We start from the raw sequence: 20060 nt of genomic DNA, 5'->3' as shown, positions 1-20060 counted from the left end.
GATACAAAGCACTCTAAGTTCATTTTATTAAGTTTTATCATTAGAAGGTTAGTCCTAGACTTCTTTCTGGTGGTAAATTGTACAGGCTTCTTAATATTCCCTCCTACTACCTTCTGCACATCTTATGCAGTCTTACTTTCTTACATCAGTGTTTTTTGTAGGTTTGAGGCTGAAAAAAGAGACTTGAATTATTCAGTTTGCTTTGCCTTTAAGTCATTAGTAAATTTCATGCTGAAGTGTCACCCTCCAGTTGAAGGATTTATTTTAACTACCAGTTTTGTTAATTCTACAATTTTCTAATGAAAAATTGTTGGTAAATTATCTGACTTACAAGTGCTGGATGGGGCCCTGATACGGACATTAGTTTGGTCAATCCTGCATGAAAAGGAACTAGTCTATTTTGGGAACAATGTGGAAGGATTCCTCTTAAATAGCTAGATTTCTGACATTTTAAATTTTCCACATGTGCCCAAAGTTTACATACTATTGGTGTGTCTTTCCAAAACATAAGCAGCATTTTTGGGCATTTCCATTTGTTGCATAAATTGCCATCTCTTTTTAAAATCCAAACTCCATATGTTTTTAGTAAGTTGCTTGTATTCACGTCTATTCAGCATAAGCTTTGGTCACTTTCCATCACACACTGACAGGTAATACAGTATCTTGAATTGCAAAATAGTTTATAAGCACCCTGGTTTGTTTGCAGTGAAAGTGAAATATGCAGAAAATGTTCCACATAATATGACAGAAAAAGAATTCTGGACACGATTTTTCCAGTCTCACTATTTCCATCGGGATAGGCTGAATACAGGCTCAAAAGACCTCTTCGCTGAATGTGCCAAAATGGATGAAAAAGGTAAGCTTTTCTTTCTCTCTCTGCAATAGGCACTTGTGGTTTTAGCCACATTATACTGAAACTTCAAAATTAATTAAAAAAATAAAAGCTAAGTTTTTGATAACCACATTAAGTTAATCAGATAAAACCAATATTCTCATTTTCAAAAATGTTTGTCCTATTTGATAAATGCTGCAAGATGTCAAGAGTCAAGACCTATAATGTAATCGTTGGATGGTGTTGATCAGACTGAATGTTTGCCCCAAATTTGCTATATTTACAGTATCTGATTATGGAAGACATTGCAGGTCCAGTATTAAAATGCTTAGAAAGAAATTAATGCTTAAAAGATGCCAACACTCGAAACTCCTTTTTATGCACAACTCATACAGAATGAACAATGTCAGTAAAAGCTTCATCATAATGTACAACCAAGGGGCCTTAATTGTACCTCTGTTAGTAGGGGATAGCTTGGTTCACGTGACCGTTCATTCTGTGGTGTCTCTGCTTGCAGCAGACTTGCAATGAATGTGGCTTTTGTGATAAATCAGTTCTCTAATAACTGGATAAAGATTGGTTTCTTTCACAGGCCACTTGACTATGTTCCATTTTTATTTTCCCACCACCATTCTGGGCCATATTTGAAATAAAAGACCTTGAGGTGAAAGACTTCAAAATTATTTTCTGAAAATGTCTTCTTCCCTTAGTGCATGTGTATAATCCATGCACATATGGAGAGAAGACTAGATCTTTTAATATACTAATAATTATTGAATGCTTTTCATTCTGATTAGTGTCCTTCATCTGACAGTCCCAAAGCACTTTACAAACAAAAGCCATACAACTTCAGATGGGTAAAGTGAGGCATAGAAAGGTTGTGTTTTATCCAAGATAACACAGCAAGACAGTGGCAGAACTGGAAATAAAACACACGAATCATGGCTTCCAGTTCGCTGTTCTAACCATTAGCTAATGCTATCTACTTAAAGATTAAATATAGTACCAATGTTGAATACAGCACCATGTGTGAATTACTAGAAAATGTTCAGAGTTGTAGGTGGAAGGTGATAGTAATAATCTGGAACTAGTTAGAATAATTCCTGCAATAATTTTCAAAAATACAGAGCAAAAGACTGACTTTTTAAATGACAGTTACTACACATAGTAGCACTTGGACAAATACAAAACCTTTTGCCTACCCCTTTTCCCATGCATGGAACATATTTGGAGGATTAAAAAAATTCATTGTACTTTTGTTTAGAACACAGGTATTTCTAAAGACACAGCCTTGTGTTTTGTTTTGTTTTTTAAATACCTGTAGTGTTCAGTTCACTGGTTCCTGGAAACCCATAAAATACAAAATGTACCAGATATCTTAACATGTTGGCGGTTTAAACTGCAAATTCTAGTCTGGCAACAGCTAATGCTGTTTTTAGAAAGAAATTTCTTGCAAATATATTGGGGTCTAATAGTAATCTGTGCCATGCTATATGTTGTGTATGAAAATTATGGAATCATATCAAGGTACTGAAGTCCAGATAACTAAGATTTATGCTTTGTCAATGCTGAGTGTTGACACATTTTCATATACATACTACTTTGCAAGAAAGCATTGTGTTTTTTTTCTCCTTTTAGGATTAAAAACAATGGTGTCTCAAGGGGTGAAAAATCCTCTGCTAGATTTAACAGCCTTGGAGGATAAATCACTAGATGAGGTAAGTACAGAGGCTGTAAAAACAAAAAAAAATTAAGGCTTTTTACATTTTAAAACTGGATCTCCTTTATCTTTAAAAAGGAACACAAACACTTAATACTAAAACACAAATTTTCCACTGAATAACTTCTGGTGCCCAGTGCTAATTTGTCACTAATTTCCCCTCTTTGTGTTAATGTTCTGGGTATAATTCCAATCACATCAGTTCTACACAAGTGCAACTGCGTTGAGTTACGTTTGATTTACATTGGGATAAGTGAATGGAGAATCAGAACTTGTATTCTCAGTTCATGTCCTGTGCATCTTTTCTTTAGTCTGTGGAGCTGCATTACCTCAGTTGGCTTCTTAAGCACACTGGTATACAATCTGACTTTGTTTTTAGAAGCATTCTTGTACAGCTTTTTCATTTTAAAATAGACCTCCCCTTATTTCACTTCCCTTACGATTCAGAAGCTACTGGGCAGTGGTACACAAGAATCAGACAATACAGAAGATTGAGTCCCAAGTGAAGATAAATAAAAAAGTTAGCAAGTTTTTGGTCCATCTTGTTTGGTTAAAATGAAATTAAAACTATGTACATTTCTTAATATCAACTCAAAATATTAATTGCCAGTAGTTTGCACCACACACATTTGATAGATCCAAAGTTACCATTTACCTAATGGGTAGAACAAGTGATAATTTGCACTCTGATTGTAGCTACTAATACAATTTTATATTGTTTTATAGGGAGATAAGCTATATTCCCTAAGCACTTAATAAAATTTAAAACAAAATGATTGATTTGGTGAACACATTCATACTCATTTGTTTACTACTGAAAACTTAGTAGTCCTTGGCATGCTGGATTTCTATAAACTTCTGTAAGAATTTGGTAATTGCAGCTAACAATTTGAAAATGGATAAAAGAATCAGCGTTTATAGAAAGCTTTACATATTCAAAGTGTTACACAAGCATTAATCCTCCCAACCACCCTCTGAGGTTGGGAACTGCTATCCCCAGTGTACTGATAGGGAAACTAAGGTAGAGAAGTCACACTGCAAGTGAACGGTAGAGCCAGCATTAGGACCCTGGAGTTACTGACTTCCAATACTATGTGTATTCCCCTAGACCACACTGCAATGTATTCCCCTGGACCACACTGCAATGCAATTCATTCAGGAAAGCCCAGAAAATGGGAAATGCAGACTATATCAGATCTAATGGAAAATAGGGAACGGTCTCACTTTTTAGTTTTGGAATAACCTAACAAACTGTTAATTACTTTACCTGCAGGGTTATGGTGTTTCCTCTGTGCCATCCACATCAAACTCCTCAAAGTCCTTAAAGGAGAGTAGCAATGCTGCCATTATAAAACGCTTTAATCATCACAGTGCAATGGTCCTTGCAGCTGGGCTCAGAAAACAGTAAGTTTCAGCATAGGAGAAAGCTCTCAGAACTGGCAACAGACTCAACATTTATAACATTTTCACGTTTAACTTGAAGCCTATGGAATATTATGGTCTAAAAACAAAGTTGCTAGTGTGGATTCCATTTTTACTGTTAAAATCCCTTTCAATTTATAGGACCATGCCAAGCACCAAAATTAAAAACATGCTATTTTTGCATGAGGCGGTGTAAAATATTGCAGGCTGGAAATACCTTCATATTCCTCTTCTGTACTGTAACTCAAACATGGATATTTTCATGTTTTATAAAAAAATTGTGCCTTAACTGATTCACCTTACAGAATATTTGGCAATTGAGAAAACCTCATCCAAACTATAGCCCAAATTAAGGCCCAGAAGGCCACCATGAATGCAGTGAAACTGGTCCAGTTTTTGTCATGCAGAGGGATGGATGGTTGAATGCAAGGAGCTCACACAGAGTTCATATCACCTGCACATTGAGCATAGCTCTATAGGAGTTTCCTATACTCCAGAGCTCAGCAGGAGGAGACTACAGAGTCAGGGCAACTGGATCTACTAGTGCAGATTTCTGAGCCAAACCTTAAAGGGGCGAGATGGCTCAGTTACAGTCTGTTGCAGTAGTGGCTGCTGTGCAGCATGGAAAGGATTCCTTCATCCGAGTCCTGCAAAACTTACCTAATTACAGTCAATCTATTCAATCTGTTCTTTAGGAAGAATATTTTTTCCCCTTACTGCTGCTGTATTTGCTCATATGATTTGTGTTTTTATTGAAATTGAATACTGGACCTTAATAAATATTTCTGATAGGAGAAATATACGTTTTGGGGGATGGAATGTGTCCTGTCTATAAAATGCATAAACTGGATATGAAGGCACCTTTACTTTCCTGTCATTCTGTGCGGGAGTACTCCCTGCTGTATATGCACAGCAGGTGTCACCTTCAAAGTGCCAGGTAGAGGGACAATAACAACTCTAATACTGTGACTGTAGCGTGGCCAGCACTCCCACACTGCAGGCAAGTTTGTGTGGAGGTAACAGTGTGGTGTTGGGAAAGATTTCTGCAGTGTGATACCACAGATGATGATGGAGGCAGTAGATGCAAAGCTTAGAGAAAAGAACAGGCTGGGACTGAGGCCCAAGAGATCCTGTGTAGAGCAGATTTTACACTAAGGACCATCATAGAAGAATATATAGAATGGCAAGCTTTTTTTTTTTTTTTTAAACCAGTTTCACTGATTTTGCAAAAGGCATTTGACAGCCTGCAGAGACATACATTGTGAATATTCTTCAGTCCTACAGAATCCCAGCTAAAGTTGTCAACGTCAACATTATCAAGGCCATGGACAGAGATGGGACGTGCTCTAAGGGTGAACTACCAGACAAGAATGGTTTAACACTGGCATGAAATCAGGGCTTTATTTTATCATTGCTGTTTGGCATTGCTGTAGACTGGATAATGATGTAGCACATTGCAACACAGTGGTATTGCATGGATAGATGGCAAATGCCTAGAAAATGTAGATTTTTACTGCTGATACTGCACGATTGAACAACATCCCTGAAAAGTTACAAAGAAAGAGACAACCGTGTATAAAAACAGCAGGCCAAGCAGAGCTCAAAAAAACAAACATCCATGGAAGCCCAACGTTAATCAATAACATCAAATCAGAAGGCAAAAACATCAAGAAAGTAGAACAATTCACTTACATGGACAGTACCATAGTGACCACCGGACACCTCAAGAAGCAAGTGACATCAAGGATAGGAAAGGCATCCGCAGCAGTTATTAAACTTGACATATGGAAATCCAGGATATCCAGAACAAAATGGAGAATGTTCAATTCAAATGTAATCTCAGTGCTAACATATGGCCTCAAGAACTGGAAACCTATCGAAATGTTAGGCACTTATTTTTGAAGGTGTCTAGTCTTCTGTCTGAGAGAGATTCTGGGCATTGGTTGGAAATAGTTTGTTTTTTAACCAATGAAGAGATCTGAGAAATCAGCAGCCTGTCTCCACCAGAATCAGAAGGAATAGCTGTACTCCGGATGCCAATGTAGACTCCCACATGAAGATATTAAGTAGAAAACAACTGGTGTGAGGAAGCGAGGGCACCCAAGAGAAACCTTAAGAAAAACCCTAAGCTGGGAAGGCAGAACAGTAGCTCTCAACACCACAGAGTAGATGGAAGCACGAGCAAATTACAGAAATGGAAGAAACTAGTGCGTGCCAACATTGGCACAGGAATGATGTGATGTAAATGCATTAAGAGGTGTATGACTTAGTTTTAGTTGGCAGGAGAACTGCTTCTCCTGCCTCTCCTCCACTATTGTCCTGCTATCTCACTATGTCAAGATTACACTTTCTTTTTCTCTTTGGGCAGAAATGATGAATCCTGTCCCCCTTTCCTGTCGTAAACAAGATATTGACCCTTTTTAGAGTGACACCCATAGGTCCAGCATTTAAGTGCAGACCTTTTTGAAAGAAGTAATTTGGAATTAAATATATTTTAAAACCGATTAACCTGCTACAACATGTCCTCGGTCTAAATGGCAATCTCCTACAAGATGATTTATTGTTCTCTTCCTTTTAATATTGCGTTTTTATTTTAAGAGAAGCACAAAATGATCACTACAGTGAGACCAGCAGTATTGATGGAAACTCCAGGGATTCAGATTTCTTTCAGCCACCAATAAAAAAGGTATGAAAAAAGTGAGTTTGCCAGTGCGTTTCGGGCTGAAGTATAATACTGCAAACAGCTGCATAAAGCAATATTTGTTTAAAAGTATGAAGAACAATATGAATATAAAGTATCAATTAAATACAATAGCTTTAAGATGAACATGTGCTGTTGACATAGAGCTCCTTAATTATTTAAATGCAAACAACATTTTAAAAATTGATAATACAATCTTCCTGTTGGCCTTGCTTCTTTCATTGGGTGAACACTGATATTTTTCCCATGTGTTTCTAATGGATCTTAAGAGGCATGTTCTGTTCATTGTATGTGGTTGTATTTATGCATTACCACTGTAAGTGCCTGAGCACCTCTGGTAGAATGCCCAGACAAAGAATTGGGATATTAGTGGTTTCAACCCCTGTGTGGAATTAATGTATTGGGGAAGGAGTGGACACTTACTAATAATCAGAATGCTAATTTGGCACTTAACACTTCAACTTTAAGGGTTGATTTCAATACAGCATTTACCTAAATATGACTTTAAACAGTTATGTTCTTCCCATTCATGTATTTGGAGGGTAAGAGTTTTACTTTCACTTCCTTCAAACTGGCAGACACCAGATTTTGACAAGTTTTTGCTTTTATTAAAATTTCTCAAATGCTATTTAAAAAAAATGTGTATTACAAGACAGTGATTTTGGAATTCTTGAAAACATACTAGTTTTTCTTGGTAATTTCCTCTGCTTTTTAATTTAAAAAAAATTAGAAATAATTTTAAGATCGGATTTGTTACAATGCGTCTTCCAAGGCATTTAAACACTCATCCCTATCCGGAAGTTCTCTCACAAGCATTGACTCCTGTTGTAATTATGTCTTACATTTTCAAAATTGACCAGTGATATTGAGTGTTTTAAGTTTTGGGTGCCCAGTTTCAGACACCTTAAAGGTGCCTGACTTTCAGAAAATGCTGAGTACTTGCTCTCTGAAGACCTGGATCATTTAAGGTGTCAGATTGGACACCCAGAATTAGGCCTGTCTGTTTGTGTAAAGGTCTTGAGGATTTGGCTGAATATATTGGCTGAGATCGCAGCACAGCGTGTGGCCACTTTGTGCTGTGCTTCTGATGGAAACTTAAACAGAGGGTGAACAGCCTGCCCTGGGAGGAAGATCCATATAGGTGGGGGATAATCCTTGTGCCATAGAAAAAATATTGCAGCTCTTAGGCTGCCAGCCTCCTCCTTCCTCTTGCTGCTGCCAGTTGGGGTGTGACCGGGAAAAGGAGCTCCCCCTAGGCCCTGGCAATAGTATAGGAATCTTGTGGCCTCCACAGCCAGAGCCACCTATGCACCTCTCCTGAACACACTGGGTGATGCACTGCCAGAGCAGAGGATCTGAGCCACTCTGGCTTTTTTCATTCATCTTGGCTTTTGGGTGTGTTTTTTTTTTTTTTTTTTTTTTTTTTTTAAATCAGGAAACTATGGACCAGGACAAAAGCACAGTCTATCATAAGTAATTTGTTTTTTAGTCATGTCATTATATTGCAGGTGAAGCTACAGGAGGCTATTGAATATGAAGATTTAGGAAAGAATAATAGCATTAAAACTATTGCACTAAACCTAAAGAAATCTGATCGGTAAGTTCAATGGATAAAAGAAAACAGCAGTTCTTTGGATGTTTCAACATATTAAAACAAATATAAATCTCTTTATGGTCTATTCAGAATCAGTCTATCCCTAATCTGCTTTGTATTTTACATGGCATTTGAGAGCTTCTAGATTAAAATTTAATCTGAAATCTTGTTTAAACAAATTTTCAAGTAGTTACCACTTTCAAAACTGCATCTTTAGTTCATACTGACTATTGTGAACTTAGTAAACCTTCTATTACAAACTACTGACAGAAGAGGGACATAATTTTTGTCTGAGTATGAAGGTCTAAGAACTGTACCTTATTAATTCACTGAGACATTTTGTTTATTTGCGTGTTGAATTGGATCAACTCACAATGATTAGATTCACTTCTTTTGTGATGGCTGCCCTTTTGTCTTCCAGAACCTAAGCTTTTCTCCTGTCGATATAGCTACTGCCTCTCAGAGATGGATTAAGTACGCTGACAGGAAAGCTCTCTTCCATTGGTATAGAAGCGTCTTCACTTAAGCACTGATGCAGTGTTTTAAGTGTAGACCTGCCCTAAGAGCTACATAACAAAAATCAAGAATGGCATATCCCTTCTCATTTTGTGGTCACATATGGGAAGAGTTTAGGTTGTAGGTGGAATTTAGAAGCTTAGTTACTTTTTTTTACGTTTCTAATCAGACCCTTGATTTTTTTATTTTTTTTAATAGAGGCCAAAGTTTGTACAGCACCTAAAATTTGAGAGGTGCAACTTCTACATATATCTTATTCCACTGGAAATTAAGTTTTTGCTACTAACATTCCTGTCTGTATAGTTACTTCTTGGGGTTTTTTCCTTTCTTCTCCCATAGGTATTATCATGGTCCAACTCCAATTCAATCACAGCAATATGCAACCAGTCAGGATATAATTAATTCTTTTCATAGTATTAGACAAGAAATGGAAGCCTATGTACCCAGACTAACTCAGGTAGGAAAAATTCATTTTAATTTAAATACAGAAAAGTAAAACTACCTCCTTGATACTGGAAAGTTAATTTCAAATTAAACCTTGTCTAGATAGTTCTTGATTTACTGGAATTATGGTACTTACAGTTTTGGTCCCTCAAGGTGAACATGAGAGTTTTCCTGTTAAATTGCATAGTGTGGGAAACTGTTTTAGAAGTGAAGTCTTGAATTAGAACAACTCATCATTTACCTGAATTAAGTTGCAGATCGGTGTTTTAGGAATACCGCTTCAGCTCTTCTCTGAAGTTGTAAAATTAAGACCAGTAACTACCAGATTTCCTGGTATTAATGGGCAAATCCTTCAGCTCTCCCATCCCCGTGAGAAAGCTCCAAATGGTGTGGAATCAGCATTGCTGTATTGCAGTGGGTAGAGCTCCACCTTCACATTGTGGAGCATATCTGGTGGCCCTTGCCTCTGGCACATGGAGAGTAGGGTTCAATGGCAATACCAGGTCACAGCCAGTGGGTTTGTGACTAAGTGCATCTGCTGACCTAAAAAAAGCACATAGGACACAAGTGCTACTACATCCCTGAGGCTGCCAAATGGCTGCCTGCATGCTCTGCCCTCCGTTTGGCTGGGGCAGCAGATTCTCTTCTTTCCTTGCACTCAGCAAATTTACATTTCGGCCTAATTAAATTACCACTGTTGTTTGTGCCTCACAGTTCTAGTAAAGTAATGAGGCCTACTGAAAATTTTCCTTTAATTGTTGTATTGCCTTATTAAAATGGTTGAGTATTGGTGATCCTGACTTGCATCCAATACATGTACCAGTTAGACAATATCCTGTGCATGTTAAGAACCCACACTATAGACATCATTTGAGAGCAATACCGGTGGACAGGTGCCATCTGTGTTCCCATCATGGTTTCTGGAACTTCCACGGGTAACATGAGTTAATGCTTAATAGAACTACGTGTCTAAATTCCCCAGCACATCAATGGGGAGGTTATTCTTATACTTGCAAAATTATTTCAATCTAAGATCACTAATCTCCTGATTGATATATCTGAGCCAGGGCAATTCAGATGTTTCTCTAAGACTTAATTTGTCCAAAGTGTTTTAAAACGAGTCACTGGAAAAAATTATATAAAAGGACTTTGTTTCTGTTAAGGTTCTTTCAAGTGGTGCTGCTTCTAGCACGATCACAGCCCTGTCACCTGGAGGAGCACTTATGCAGGGTGGAACACAGCAAGCCATAAACCGTAAGTATTACATAGTAAGATATCCATTAGCTATATGAACTATATCAGCAACAAGGTGGGGTGCAGTGACTTTTTTATTTCTGGACACAACAGGTTATACTGACAAAGCAAATGCACAGATGTTCATCTAACATACTGTTGCAAAGTATAAATGTTATCACATTGAAGTGACAAAAGAAAAATTCTCAATGAAACTAGCAATCCAGTGTGCCCAGTAGGGGGGCAGTGGTGGCTACCATGCTGAAGTAAATGGAATTAAGATAGCAAATGAAGTCAGGCTGTTAGCTGACTCACAGAATACTAAATTAGTTAAAGGTAAGACCATTTATTACTCCTCCACTAATGGCCATACCAAGTAGTTTCCAACCTGTTGTCACCATTTTGAGCAGATAGGGTGAAGCCAAGTGGCCATCCTGTTCAGTTGGGGGACAGCTGGTAGGCCTGCTTTCTCCTCTAGTATCTCTGCTTACACCTGGCTGCCAGATATAACAGATGTAAACTGAAGGCTTCAGACCTCAGAGCTAAAACTCAACGCTCCCTGGCCTTGGAAAGTATGCCACAGTGTAATACTGGAGGACTAGCCTCTTTGCTCTTTTGTTTTCTCTGCCATTTACAAAATAAAGCTTCATTTATTCTAGGGGAGCAAGCCCTAGATGTGATCTGGAGACAGATTTGGTTACAAAATCTGTCTACAAAATAATTGCATGCAGTGTCGTTGTTGCTGGGTTGGTCTCGGGATATTTGAGAGACACAAGCTGGGTGAGGGAATAACTTTTATTGGACCAACTGCTGTTTGTGAGAGATATGAGCTTTTGAACCACAAAGCTCTTCTTCAGGTCTGGGACAGGTACTCCGAGCATCACAGCTAAATGGACTTAGCTATGACACTTGAGTACCTTTTGAAGAGCTGGATGGGGCTCGAAAGCTTGTCTCTCACTAATAGTTCAATAAAAGATATTACCTCACCCACCTTGTGTCTGAAATAATTACTCAGTTTTAATTTTTCCTATGGATTATAGGGGTATAACTGTTCTACATGGGCCCTCTGTGTCCACTTTAGTTCTGCCCCTTTCAACCAGTCCTGCTCATACCTCCTTAAGCTCCTGCCTCTTCAGCCTTCTAGAGTCTAAGCTCTGTCCCTGCAAGGCCCAGTTTGCACACTCACTTCCCTGGTAACTGACAGGAAGCATGACAGAAACAAGGGCAGCAGTAGCCCGTCAGGTAATCACAAGGGAAAGTGTAGTGTGTGTTTGGGAATGGATTACAAGGGGACATAAAGGGTGGGGAATGACAGTGTTTTCCCTTTCCTCTACCTTTTGCTGTTGCTGTTTCCGGCACAATAATTGTATTTTCTTCTGTACTTCTGCAACCCCAACTCCATTCTTTACCAAAAAAAAAAAAAAACCCACCCTATTCAGAAGGCCACAAGTTCCTCTACCCTCAAGAATGCAGAAGGGGTAGAAGTGAATAGAAATAAAGCAGGCATAGTAAGTTGCTATAGGATGGATCTGCCCAAAATGCAAGTTGTAGAAAGACCTAGGGGTACCGTAGAGATCTAAAGGGCATAGTTCTGATGTGGGGGTAGTGCAAAGATCAAAGCTTACGAGTGCCTGTAAATAGCAGTGGGGGTCAGATTTCATAATTAGGTCATGCTTAGTTGCAAGCCCTTTAATGCAGTGGTCCCCAAATGTGGGGCGCATCCCCCTAGGAGGGCGCAGAGGAATGTCTGGCAGAGTGCAGCAGGGCCTGGGCCATCCCCCATGAGGGGTGGAGAGGGAGTGCCACCCAGCCCCGCTCTGCCCCAGCTCCACTCTGGCCCCACCCCAACTCTGGGCTGCTGCTGCCTCCCCAGCCCTGTTCCCAGACCCCGCTCCCTGTCGCTGGCCCTTGCTCTCCACCATGACCAGGCCTGGCCATGACTCCACTCCCGGCCAGGGAGGATTGGGGAGGGGGCACACACTGAGGACACATTCTATTACTAGTGGGGGGGGAATAGGGAGGCGGCACAAGAGGAGAAGTTTGGGGACCACTGCTTTAATGAAATAAAGCTCAAACAACTGCAGTGTTTGCAGCCTCTTTGGAGTTCCACTGACAACTTTTTATATGGTATACCAAGGTCACGCTGTCTGTCACTAGTAAGTTACTGAGAGTTTGTATTACTTGATCACAGCTATTGCTTTTTTCCGGTGCTGCTGCATGATACCTCTTTGCAGTACAATTTGGCACAGTAAGAACCATGTAACTGCACTGGAGAGCTGCAGTTAGGTGTTTAATTGAACCAGGCTGAAAAAATGCCCCTGCATGGGAGTCGGAGTCTGCATTTTGGGACCACAAGGACTCCCTGCAGTTAACACCCACACTGCAGTGGCACTAACTTCCCAAAGGGAGCAGACCATCCTCATGCAGGAGCAACGTGCACCTTTGAGTGTGGCATGGCAACCACATGCCCCGAGTCAGGCACAGCATCTGCCAACATTCCTGCTGGGGCTGAGTTCCTCTACAGCTCCCCCTCTCGCCAATGGCTGAAAAGCCACAGCAGAGTGCATTGAGAGAAATTTGGGGCCCTGGTACATCGTTTGCTGGGGCCCCCTCCCCCTTCCATTTTATCCCACATAGACTTTTGGAGGGCTACCTGTGTCTCTTGTGCTGCTGCTTCCACATTGATTTACATTTGTGCTTTTCCTCCTTTCCTCTCTTGCTCATTTTGTCTGATTGTTCCTTCCCTAACTTCTCCTCCCGTGCATCTGTGTCTCATTCGTTTTCCCTTGCTTCTTTCACTTCTATGGCTTCTTTTTCCCTCCCACGGTTTTTCTCCCTGTACAAGTTCTCTCTACCCCATCTGCCACCATGATCTCATCCTTGCTCCTACCCTGTACATCATGAGGAGGGAAGGACCCTGATCCAGTGCCATTATGTGAGTCAGGATCCAAACCAATTTGTGCTGCTTCTGTTCCACAATGAGTGGATTATGATAGTGTTGCACACTTCAGGTGGGGGAGGTGCTCACTCTGCTCTTGCCCTCAGCCCCCAGTGGAAGAAGATGGAGGCTGTAGCAGTAGGTTAGGATCCAGTGTGCCTAACCACAGTGGGTGGGTTTTTTGGGTCCTATTACCTCCAACAGGGTGAGACTTACACCCTAATGAATAAAGTTTACTTTGCCGCTACTCATCAAGGAATGTTTAAGTTTAGTAAACACTCTGTTCTTAACCTTTTAAATGAGCCCTAGATTTAAGGCTCATTTTTAAGAGACTGATATAGACTACAAAGAAATAGTGTAATTGACTCTCTGCTTGTAGACTGCCACTGTTACAGAGAAAGCTGTCGGATTCCTATGTATTAGCCAGATCTTATTTTACTTACACATTACATAGTTTAAGTAGTGTGTTTTTTAGAAAGTTTCTTTTCCTTTGCAGAGATGGTGCCAAACGATATTCAGTCTGAACTGAAACACCTGTATGTGGCAGTTGGGGAGCTACTGCGACACTTCTGGTCCTGCTTTCCTGTTAATACACCATTCCTAGAAGAAAAGGTAAGCGGGATATATGGTATAAACGTGCTAGTATAAACGTCAGTTTATCTTGTAACCGCATGTGCGCTCTGTAATGAGATCATTAGGATGTATTTTTAGTCAAGCTGTAGTATCACATTTTAAATAAATAACTCTACAAGATGTTTGTCCTTTCACTCTTAAATGATTATGGCCAGACAGCAACATTGTAAAAACAACATCTTTACTCAGCAGATCTGCTCCCTCTGTGCAATTGGAGTGTGATATGCCTATGCTATTGCCTAAAACTGTTTTTCGCTGTCCTGCTAACCTTGCAGAGACTATGCAGAAGAAGGGGCAGGATTCTTGTGGCTCAGGAATTGTCAGCAGAATTATTACGTATATTCCAGTTGTAGAATCCCGATTACTGGTAATGAGAATCAGAAAGAAAATACCAAAGGTTGATTGTAACAGTGGTGGGCAGGAGAATCAGACTCATCCATAGAATCATTTTGCCATTCTAGTAATCTTTCAGAGTATAATTGCATTTCAAAAAGGTTAGAGCATGGGACTAGGACTTGGAAACAAAACATACGATTCATGTCTGTCACTGTCTTCCTGTTTGAGGCACTACCGGGCTTCATTTTGGATCAGAAAAAGTAGGTTAGTGTCTGAAATGAAAACTTCTATTCAGACGTTTTGGGCCTTCTACTGCAAAAGTAAAAAAAATCCACAGTACGCTGTTTGCTTGAAGCAGAGAGATATAAATAATATGTTTGTCAGCAACACTTTACACTTACTGTAGAAAATGTTACTGCAGTACAGCAAAGTGCGTATAATAGGCTTTACAAAACAGCTTAAGAAAAATGCATAGCCAGTTAGTGCTTGTTTCCATAAGCTTAAATACAGTAACTGCTTTCTAGAATTTGTTTTAATTATACTTATTTACAATAATCCTAGGTACTAGCTTCAAGGTATTTCAATTTGCATGAGTAATTTGTTGAAGGCAAGAAAATTTTCATGTGAAGGAGTTTGTACACTTTTTTCCCTATTGATCTGTTTCAGGTTGTGAAAATGAAGAGTAACTTGGAAAGATTTCAAGTTACAAAGCTCTGTCCATTCCAAGAAAAAATTCGGAGACAGTATTTAAGCACAAATGTAAGAGGAAAAATATCCCTTCTAACTTCAAGTATTTGTGTGAATATTGATCTTTTAAAAAAAAAAGTCATTTAGCATGGGATGGCAGATTTTGGTCTCCTTTATTTGGAGGTTTTAAATTTGCTCTGTTAGCTATACATGTAATGCTTAATTTTTATAAAAAAAGTGTTTCTCATCATGTCCTCCCCCCTTAAATAAACAAAACAAAACCAAACCCCATGGCTGAGGGAGAAAAAGATGTAGGGTTATTACATTCTGGAATCATTTTCTCCTTTTATCATCTTTCAAGCTGATAATCTGACTTCTCCGTGACTCGATGAATGACCTGTTTAGCTAATTTCCACTGACTGTTGAAAGTGCTTTTAAGTACAGCACTTGAACACAAGTTGTCAGTTGTCTGCATAGTTTCCCTTGAATTAGCTAACTACATATCCACTGTCTTTACTGATACTGTACAGTACTTGACCAATAAAACAGACATTTTGTAATTGAAACAGAGGCCAATTCTCCTTTCACATTACATACCCTGGTGCAACTCGCTAGGCTTTAGTGGAGTTACTCCTGATCCCTCATAGTGAGAGAAAGGAAAATCAAGCCCATTCATGTGTGGAGTAAGGACACGTGTTACTCAGATACTGGGAAGATCCCTTTGTTTTATTTTTTCAGTTGATAAATCATATAGAAGAGATGCTGCAGACAGCCTACAATAAGTTCCATACATGGCAGTCCCGACGTATGCTGAAGAAAACGTGAAGACTCGTGCTGTAAAGGTTGGACAGGGAAATCTGCAGTAGCTGTAGGAACACAACCTGGCAAATGTGCAGATCTTAGATATGGCAGGAACATCTGCAATCTGTGGATTCCTGGAAATGTTGCTAACTGAACTTGCACATTTTTTGGAAAGGACCTGTGATTAAACTTGAAACTAGGGAGAAATTAAGGAAGAACCAAAACAGAAGAGCTGAGAGATGAAACAAAAAATATTTAAGATGCTGTTTACTGCAGTTACTCAGGAACTGCTTTTGATTTGCATAAAGAGCTGCTTTCACAAATAAACTTTAAAAAGGGTGTATTAATAAAATCAGAAATTGTTTTTCTGTCTAATTTTTTTTTAAATGTGTATGGCACAGGGTAGAATTTAACCTTTTTTTCCACTGGATTCTGGCCTTTTACTGAATTCTGTTTATACTTACTGAAAACAGAGATTAACCATGAAATTTTAAATATAGCCGAGACTGTTTTTGCTTCAAAACATCAGAGAGATTAGCTTTCCCCGCAAATTGGAAGCAACAGACATTGCACTGAAAGCAGTTTATGCTTTGGAGTTCCTAAAGGCACGAGAGGGGGGGCACACACTTTTGCCTCATGTCTTGGATTTTTATGCAGAATATTTTCAGCCGTCAAGTTTGCATGTTTTCCTTTGAGTGCAAGGGTTCCTACTGCAATTTTTTTAAGGTGACATCTGTTTTCAGAAGGAGAGAATGCATTTTTAAAATTAAAGTTTCTTACAAAAGTAGAAGTGTTACTTATTTTCACCTCTTAGAAGAAAAAGATTTCTCCTAAATCTGCTTTTTTCCGCTCTTCCTTGTTGACTGTTATACTATTTTTGGCGAATTGATAATCATTGCAAAGAGTGAAAAGTGTGAATACACAACCTTCTGAGAGATATCTGGAATCTGTGCCATACTTTGTTCCAAATAGATAAACTGTGAGTTGATCATAAGACCTACCTGTCTTATATTAAATATTTGACTTAGAGACAAAGTAAACCTTTTTTTATATCAGTAGATCCAGTTTAAGGACACACTGTATTTCATTATTTTATTTTGACTATTAACCGAGTCCATGGTCTGGGCTGAGTTTTTTACTTGGATTAAATGTGACTGTTAGAGAACTAGGGTGCATTTATTACACTGAGACAAATCAGAATGACAGTACATATTTAAGAGCAGGCATGGCAATTCAGGTTGGAGACTGAATCATCAACCTCCAGAATGGCTTACCTTAGAGAGACTTATGAGAATTGGCATGGCATTTAAACTGTACAGTATGCTGTCAATAAGGGGATGGCATCTAATCCTGGCACTGTAGATATGTATACAGTAGCAGAATCTGTCTATGGTATCCATGCTCTACTGCTTCTCCTTTTTTTAGGGGGGAGGGTTTTCTCATTGCAGAGAGTATGTCAGCTACGAGCTTATTGTACTCAGTGGTTTGGGGTTTCATAGTCAGATAAGCTTTTTGGTACAATCAGAATTTCTGTCTCTGCCTGCACTGCTGAAGCGCTGTTTAGAAATTTAATAATGCATTGTTAACCTTAAGAGTCCTGTAGCACTTTAAAGACTGACTAATTTAATTTCTGCAGCATCAGCTTTCATGGGCTGCAACCCACTTCGTCAGATGCAAGAAATAGAAATCAGATAGGGTGTGTGTGTGTATATGTACACACACACACACACACACACACACACGGGTAAGGAACAACAATGGGGAGGGTAGGTGTTAGCAAAGTCCATTCAGTTAGTGGATGAGGCCTATTCACAATCATTGATTAGAAGGTGAGAATGTGTGAACAGTGACAGTTAGTTCTTGTAATGAGAGAACCATTCCAAGTCCCTCAGATGGGGTTTGATTGTGTCAAGTCTGCATATGGGTTCCAGCTCTGCAGTTTCTTGAAGTTTTTTTTTGTAGAAGTATGGCAACTTTCAAGTCAGCTACTGAGTGTCCTGGGAGACTGAAGTGCTCCCCAACTGGTTTATGGATGTTACCATTTTTTGTGTCTGATTTGTGTCCATTTATTCTTTTGTGTAATGACAGTCCAGTTTGGCTAATTGTTAACCTAGCTTCCCTCAATCTACCCTTGCAGATAAGTGCATGTTATCTGCTCTCTGGTAACTAACATGGTTCTACTACCCCACAGACTGCTGGGTTTAGCAAGAGGCACAGTTTTTCTAACCTTACATGGTGAAAAGTGTAGTGGTAGGAAGAGGTTAAGGGGCGACATCTTGCTAAAAATGCAGTATGTGCGCTCTGGTAGTATATGGTCCTAATGCCTGTATGTAAACAAAGTAACTAACTTCTCCATGAACTAAAACTAAAGTAAGCCTAATTCATCCCTACTGTAATACCACTGATTTTAATGGACTCATATCAGGGAGATATTTGATCCACAATAGTTGTCTTTAAGATTGGACTCCTATCAGTGTCACAAATAGCCACAAAAAGAGCAGTGTGCTCCAAAATAAAGTGGCTATATTTTAAACTGCAGTACACTTCTCAGTGGAGAGGTGCTTTTATCAGACCAGAGCGCTGGAATGAGGAAAACTGATAATTACATTTTAACTGTCCCTGAAGCTATGATAAACTTTAAACGAGACTGCACTGAGGGTTGTTTTTTTTAAGCAATCGCACTGATTTAACATTACAAAGGTAGGTAGTTGAACATGGAATTAACTGGTATTTAGGCTGAAGCAACAGCATTAACTGCTCCTGGAAACATGGGGCAAAATCTTAAAGTTTTGGTGCATAGACGCACTGTTCATGAACTCTGGGGGATCCTTGCCTTGCAATTATTGTTTGAGGGAGGGATATGTTCCTCTTCACAGGTCCTTAGGTTTACATAGATACCAGGGAACTTGTTGCTATCTGAATATATTGTGGATCAATAGAAAATGTGCTCTGAAGAAATGCTGAAAGCAGCAGGAACAATCTGAGCTGGGCTCCTATGCACTTTGCATGTTGCTCTTTCAAATATTTTGGCAACAGAAGATGCAAGCCCCTCCTAAAGTAAGGGAGGCAGTTACCCTCTCCTACACATTTAAATACTACTAGGCACCTTTCTTCCTTACTTTTATCTCGACAGCATTGATGTCAATACTTTTGTAGCATGGTCCATAAACTTACTTGCTAATTCCTTAACTGTTTTGAAACCGAATCAATCACTACCTTGCATTATATACTCATTGGAATTTTTTATACTGACTTGTATTTTTAAAGAAAATTCATACAACTTGTATCACTGGCATTGATTCAAAATATTTGTAGAATAAACCCTACTGAATTCTGCAGTCAAGTCTTCTCTAATACTTTAGGTTGTGTATTTTGTGATGTTCAAACAAATCTAAAATGCAAAACAAACTCACTATGGGTCTGACTCAATGGAGCTGCATGTGGCATAAGCTCAGCTATCTTCTTGGCAGCAGAGTACTTTTCAGAAGCTCATATTAGAAGAGGAATCATTAGTGACAAAGGAATCATCTTTATTCTGTCACTGAAACATCTTTTGAAATTCCTCATTTAGCTTTTAAATTTAAGAAGCAATTCTTTATTGCCACAATAATAGAGTACAGCATTCCTATTCTGTTCTCTCGTAATAACTTTTCCCAGTCAGTCATACAACAGCTATTAGATAAGAGGACATTGGCAGTACATTAACCTGCTCTCCCCTTCTGCCTGAGAGCTTACTGTACTACAGAGAAATCCTAGTATTTACATATGCTAACATAGCACCTTTAATTACCAAAATACTGTACAATCTATAGATACTGTAACAATTGCATCAACAACCACTCAAATGCAGGCTTTGTCAGGGTGGAAGATGGCAGCTACTTAACAGCACGTACTAACCCTAAAATGATGATGGAAAGTGAAGAATTTCAGCTACTGACTAGTGACATTGGTATCTGGCAAAAAACAAAAAAACCAGGGGGACCAGTACTTGTGGGATCTTTAATGAGGATATGGGATTGGGTCCTTCAGCTAGAGGCCTCACTAAAAGACTGCACAGAAGCACTACCATAACACTGGACAATTGAATTAGAGGAAAGTGTGCCATCTATCTTATGGGCAAAGCTACTTCCTCTGCATCCTTGAGTTTTGTTGCCCAAAGTCTGATCCTTCAATGTGATCTTCTGCAGTTTCTACACAGTCCAA

At 39.2% G+C, this 20060-nt stretch overlaps 1 protein-coding gene across 2 annotated transcripts in view; it reads left to right on the top strand.

Annotated features, from left to right (window-relative positions):
* Nucleotides 1–19188, top strand: part of GTF2H1 (general transcription factor IIH subunit 1) — a 33621-nt gene extending 14433 nt beyond the window's left edge. For both annotated transcript variants that reach the window (XM_067540644.1, XM_067540645.1), the window contains 10 exons: nucleotides 707–856; nucleotides 2471–2550; nucleotides 3826–3956; nucleotides 6573–6660; nucleotides 8184–8272; nucleotides 9125–9242; nucleotides 10393–10483; nucleotides 13897–14012; nucleotides 15036–15128; nucleotides 15795–19188. In XM_067540644.1, the coding sequence (XP_067396745.1) occupies nucleotides 707–856; nucleotides 2471–2550; nucleotides 3826–3956; nucleotides 6573–6660; nucleotides 8184–8272; nucleotides 9125–9242; nucleotides 10393–10483; nucleotides 13897–14012; nucleotides 15036–15128; nucleotides 15795–15881 (1043 nt within the window). In that variant the 3' untranslated portion in view covers nucleotides 15882–19188. The remainder of the gene's footprint in view (nucleotides 1–706; nucleotides 857–2470; nucleotides 2551–3825; nucleotides 3957–6572; nucleotides 6661–8183; nucleotides 8273–9124; nucleotides 9243–10392; nucleotides 10484–13896; nucleotides 14013–15035; nucleotides 15129–15794) is intronic.
* The last annotated feature ends 872 nt before the right edge of the window (nucleotides 19189–20060 follow it).

Source organism: Emydura macquarii, unplaced genomic scaffold, assembly GCF_026122565.2.
Source record: "Emydura macquarii macquarii isolate MOO-44397 ecotype Brisbane River unplaced genomic scaffold, CSIRO-AGI_Emac_v2 contig_587, whole genome shotgun sequence".
Lineage (NCBI taxonomy): Eukaryota > Metazoa > Chordata > Testudines > Chelidae > Emydura > Emydura macquarii.
Note: the sequence above shows the minus strand (reverse complement) of the source record. Positions and strands in the feature narration are given on the sequence as shown.